At 39.2% G+C, this 6,171-nt stretch overlaps 1 protein-coding gene across 1 annotated transcript; it reads left to right on the forward strand.

The window, feature by feature from the left end:
* Positions 1–773: 773 nt before the first annotated feature.
* LOC121796168 (DUF21 domain-containing protein At2g14520-like) lies at positions 774–4,664 on the forward strand (the record flags this gene model as incomplete). The annotated part of the gene is made up of 11 exons (XM_042194967.1): positions 774–945; positions 1,450–1,526; positions 1,614–1,697; positions 2,361–2,474; positions 2,553–2,639; positions 2,832–2,971; positions 3,054–3,141; positions 3,603–3,676; positions 3,898–4,025; positions 4,113–4,372; positions 4,441–4,664. Coding segments are annotated over 11 exons (1,269 nt in total), but the record flags the coding sequence as incomplete, so codon positions are not given.
* Positions 4,665–6,171: the final 1,507 nt, after the last annotated feature.

Consider the following 6,171-nt stretch of genomic DNA (forward strand, 5'->3'; position numbering starts at 1 on the left):
ATCCATAGATCATTCAACGTCGTCCATATATCCTCCAGGGATTCTTCCTTCTGTTTTAACGTTATTGCCTTTGCGTACAGGTCGTACACTTGAATCTTGTCTCCTCCGCTTGAATATGTGATCTCCAAACTCGTCCATATATCTTTCGCCGTTGGATACTGAGTCAGACGGCTGACTAATTTTTGTTCGACATTTTGGATCAACCACGTAAAAACGCAGTGGTCTGCCTGCTGCCATCTCTCGAAGGCTTGGTCGGTCCTTGCGGGGGGAATTGGAACTCCCGTGAGGTGAGATATCAATCCCCTTCCGCTGACTGCCGCCTTCATGACGACGGCCCATGTGGAGTAGTTTTCGCCGTTTAGTTTTTCTCCGATAACTAACGGTGATGAATCGATTCTGTGGGGTTCAAATTTTTGGTTTGGTGAGGCATCCGTGGTAACTATTTCTCTCTGGCTGTGCGCAATACTTGTGCGCATGAATTCGGCAAACATTCGAGCAAATTGCTCTGTTTCCGATGGCTTTGGTGGTTCATTGCTTTCTGACATGGTTTGGGGTTTTGGCAGGATCTGCCGGGTTTTAGTCGAAGGGTTCGGGATTGGTCCGAGACAGTGATGAGACTACTCTGAGTCTCACCCCTGCTCTGATACCATGATAGAAATCTATGGGTTTCATCCTAAAACCAATTGGTGATAGGAGGAGGGGCCCATGAGACTTATATACTAGTTTTAGTTTTATCTTGACACCGATGTGGGACAGTTATATGTTATATTTTAATTTCAATTGCCAACAGCGAGGCGGGGTTCTTCATTCGCATTGCGGTTGTGGCTTTTCTGGTGCTCTTTGCAGGCCTCATGTCCGGCCTCACTTTGGGTCTCATGTCTCTCAGCTTGGTCGACCTTGAAGTTCTCGCCAACTCCGGCACTCCCAAGGATCGCAACCATGCTGGTTTGCCTTTTTTTCTTCCTTATTTATTTATATAATTTTTTTTCGGTTGAGTTCGTCGATTCAAGCGCGGCTGCTTAGTTTGATGTTGTTTATTTATTTATAAGTTGGAGTTTATGATCAATTTCGTCTTTGGGGATTGATGATTGAGTTCTGCCAAAAATTTAGGTATCCACCGTTTACCTATTTCCGATGAAGGAAAAATTAGTCTGATTAGGCTGTTGTGGAGATTAATTGCGTTTCTTCGTTATTGGCAAAATTAGTCTGATTAGGCTGTTCTGCTCTGCTTATGCATCTAGCCTATTTGCATGATGGATGAATGCTCCCTTTTGTAGTTTTAAAATATCAATATTTGGATGTGACCAGATTTTAAATGCGAATATTATTAGTAAATATATCGGCGAGCTTGAAATGTTTGGTGTTTCTCATATTCATACCTGCTCTGACGGTTGCTTTGCTTTTGCTGGTCTCGATTCGTAATTCTGTTATATGTAACTCACTTTGCAGAAAAGATATTGCCCGTTGTTAAGAATCAGCATTTGTTGCTTTGCACACTGCTTATCTGCAATGCTGCTGCTATGGAGGTAATGATAAGTTGAGGTGTTACACTTTCAAAAGCTAGTTAGTTATTGCAAAGTTTATTTTAAAGTGCCGGATACTTTACCTTGCAGGCTCTTCCTATTTTCCTTGACAGTCTCATCTCAGCTTGGGGGGCAATCCTGATTTCCGTGACATTGATACTTCTGTTTGGTGAGGTAAAGAATTCCTCGACAACCCCTTATTATACAACTTTGCTTTGCTGATGATTCACAATTTATGTTGCCCACACTGTCCATTCACGGAGACAGACAAAGAATGGCATCAAATCTTAGTGAATAGCTTCTATCTAATATTTCCTCTCCAGTTCCTCAAAAATTGTATCCCCTTGCACGTGATTTCATCTTACTACTTTTGAGTGTTGCAAAGTGTATGAAATCACAGAATATACAAACTTGAAGTTGGATTTTCATTCATATTATATGAACCAAAACAGAAGGCTGAATGTAAAGCATTTTATAGCTTTCTGTACATGTGATAAAACATAGTATATCTAGTTGTAGTTTGTGTGGTGATATAATTGTTCATTGCCCCAAGAGATTGAAAGCTTGCAACTATCATTACATAGCTCAAATGTCAACATGGAATATAAGGCTGGTGCTTGCAACTCCCATAATCATTTGATGGTCAAGCTCAGACGTGATAGAAACACATCTTAAGCCTTTTGTCTTTGCCCCATTCTTAGCATGTTGACAAACAAAACACACTTGAAGGAGCATTTGAATATAAATCGAAGTAGCTACATGTCATGTGGAAATTGGAAGCAAGACCAAATGATTATCTGCTAGATTGATATGAAAGCAGATATGTTGTATTTTCAGATCATCCCACAGTCCATTTGTTCCAGACATGGGCTAGCTATTGGTGCGACTGTGGCCCCAGTGGTTCGTGTCCTTGTCTGGATCTGTTTTCCAGTTGCATATCCCATAAGCAAGGTACAATTATGTTTATTGTTCATTCAAATTTGGCTGGTTCCATTAACACTTTTATGCATATATCTGTCCAACTTCCAGTTGTTGGATTCACTACTTGGCCATGGACATAGAGCACTATTTCGACGTGCTGAGTTGAAAACCCTTGTTAATTTACATGGAAATGAGGTACAGGAAATAAAAAATGGTTGGTTTCCATATGATTATCTTGGTTTTTTATTTTCTTATCTTTTTCTACAGAAGCTGTGTGTATAGAATTTTAGTAAATTTGTTTTGCTGTTTTTGGGTATTGCTGTTTAATTATGATATATTGGAAAAGCTCTGATGTGTACCGTGACTCCACTAGCTGCTTATATGCAGGCTGGAAAAGGCGGAGAGCTCACACATGATGAAACGACCATCATTGCAGGGGCATTGGAACTCGGTGACAAAACAGCAAGCGACGCAATGACGCCAATATCTGAAATCTTTGCTATTGATATTAATGCTAAGCTCGACAGGTTCTATCAGCAGCTTTAGTAGTCTTTTGCCCTTATATAAATTGTAAAATGCTGAAATAGTTGTTTGTGTGTTACGGTGAAGGGTTTTAATGAATGAAATTTTGGAGAAAGGACACAGCAGAGTCCCTGTCTACTACGAGCAACCTACAAATATCATTGGGCTTATTCTGGTATTCATCTTCTGTTCAGTTCCATTAATAAACTAGTTATTTGTTTTTATAATCTCTGAGTTGAATACATTCTCTGTTAGGTTTATCTCAGACGGTTAATAGATTTCCAAGTTCTCTTTGAACTATCCAATTCATTGGGTTATAATCAAAGACTGTTTTCCCTTATATTTAGGTGTTGGTACATCTTATTATAAGCATTTTTGCTCCTCTAGTGCTGCAAAAGGCATTGGTGGGCTTTATATGTCTTGTCTTTGCCTAATAAGGTGTCCAGATACGATCTTACATCAGGACAACTGTATTGCGTGGAACATAACACTAGGCTATCCTAATGAATTCTAATTTACTAAATTTTTTAAAGAGAGGTTCCTTCAGTCAATTTTCCTCCTGTGCTCATATTTGCTACAAGAATTCCTGTTGGAATGGATTATCTGAAACATCTGTTTTTTTCCTAATATTTGTAGGCGAAAAACTTGTTGGCGATTCATCCTGAGGATGAAGTCCCAGTGAAAAGTGTCACTATTCGCAGAATTCCAAGGTATCTTGATGCTTCAGAACATAAATGCATGTTACTGGAACTGGATATAATAGCTTTAAGTAATGAAACTCATTGCTATTACTTGACCATGGTGTATTATATGCTGGCAACCATGAAGTTGAATTCCTATTCTTTACCTGCAAACATGTATTATGCATCATAATTTTCGGTGATTGGCACCTCATGATGATACTTGTTCTTCTCTTTGTTTTCCTTGTTAGGGTTCCTGAAACTATGCCATTATATGACATCTTGAATGAATTCCAGAAGGGGCATAGTCACATGGCTGTTGTTGTTAGGCAGTGTAACAAGGTTGTGGACAAGCTTCCTAGCACAGATGCCGCAGGAGGTAATTTTCTTTTGGTTTTCTGATGAAATTTCGATGTCAATAGTACATTATAATTCAGCAACACTGTCCAAGTGTTTGTGGGTGTAGATGCAGTCAAAGATGTGAGAGTCGACATTGGTGGTTCATCGAATAAAAATGTTGTGTCGAAGATACCTCTGCAGAAATGGAAGAGTTTACCAAACACAGGAAGCAATTCCTTCAAAGGTACACCAAGGAGCAAGAAGTGGGCAAAAAACATGTACTCTGATATCCTGCAGATAGATGAAAATCCACTCCCAATGCACCCCGAAGAGGAAGAGGCGGGCGGGATAATAACCATGGAAGATGTCATTGAAGAGCTCTTACAGGTAAATTCAAGTAAGTTGGAACCACAGATTTGGATTCAATAATTGATTGATTGGTCCCTCGGTTTCAGGAAGAGATATTCGATGAAACAGATCACCATCTCGAAGATTCGTGACATATCATATGTAAATGTTCAATGTAAAAGTGTGTTGTGTATGATAATAGGTAGTGGAACAAGTTTTGGTTCCATGATTACAGAGTACATACAACTGTTGAAGAGGAAAGTCACAGTTTCGTAGTGAGCTGTTTACAGATGACTTATGTGCGTATGTTGAAAATTCATTTCCTTTCTAAGTGCGAGCATTTGTTTCCAAAGCTGAACGTAAAAATAAACTTCACAAATGGATGCTCATGCATTTGTAAGGATATCCTTTCTAAGAGCGTCCACTATAAGGTGGACGCGGCGGTCGCCGCGAGCGGGGCGATGGCGGGGCGGAAGGCACGGCGATTATAGTGGATGGGGTGTCCGCCGCGAGGGTGGACGCGGCGGGTGGGGTGGAGGGCGGCGGACGAGGCTTCGCCGCGAGTGGGGCGAGGATGCGGCGTGTAGTGTATAGGCTCGGCTATAACCGCGGCTATTATAGTGGCGGAAATCCGCCGTGGCTATAGCCGCATTGTTCGGATTTTTTTTTTTTCGTTTTTCATATCTATAAATACCACTCTCCCTCCTCCCCCACTCCCATTTTCACAACATCCATACACCCACTTTCTACAAAAGGAAGACGAAGAGAGGAGGAGGAGAAAAAGAAGAAGAAGAGGAAGACGAGGAAGCCGACTCCGACACCGAGTAGACGGTGCCGGAGTTTTGTTGTTGTATTTTATTTTCATTATTCGTTGTATAATTTTACCGGTATGCAATACAACGAATATTCGGCCTAATTACCTCGTATTCTAGTTATTTACACTGTGATTATTTAAATTACACTTGATTGAAACTAAAAAATATTTAAAAATAAAAATTGATTATAAAATTTTGGGGCTATTGGAGTTGTCCACTATAGTGGCGGAAATAGAATTTTGGGGCTATGGACAAAAAATTGGGGCTATGGACAAAAAACTGGGGCGGGGCTATTGGGCGTGTCCACCTTATAGTGGACACCCTAAGCGCGACATAGACATGAATCGAGTGATACAAGTGGCGGATCTAGAAATGGAGAGTGTGAAATTAATATTTAACATATAATATTTTTTTAATAAAATATTCCCTCTGTTCTATTAATAATGAATTATTTTTTTTAGCATTAACTTACTGGAAATTATATATTTCTTAAAATGAAAATGACATCTCGGCTTTTTTTTTCTTAATTTATTATTTCCACTTAACACTCAAAATAATATTGTATAAAATTTTATAGTTGAAAAACAAATATTTTATATTTAATGGGACCAAAGGAGTATATATATTAATTTCCTTGGGTTGTGTTATATTACCAACTCCCACTTAAATTGCTAACTACAACTAAATGATAGGCATTGGATCACTAAATCAAGGTACAAGATCATTCATTCATGAATATCAATACAACGCAAAAAAAAATGTCAATTAAGGTATTAGAGCATCCACATCCGTGCTCTTGCCAACGAACACGGATGTGGGCCCGGTCCCACTTTTACTCCCGACTCTTAGGCAAGAGCACAACACTCACATCCGTGCTCTTCCGCAAGGATAAGCTCAAGGGTCCCACCATTCAATTATTCAATTTAAATAAAAACATTTTCACAAAATTAAAATGCATTAAAAATACCCGGAATAATATTAAAAATTACAAAAAAATTAAAAATTACATAATTAAAATACTAA

The sequence above is a fragment of the Salvia splendens genome, chromosome 1 (genome assembly GCF_004379255.2).
Source record: "Salvia splendens isolate huo1 chromosome 1, SspV2, whole genome shotgun sequence".
Classification (NCBI taxonomy): domain Eukaryota; kingdom Viridiplantae; phylum Streptophyta; class Magnoliopsida; order Lamiales; family Lamiaceae; genus Salvia; species Salvia splendens.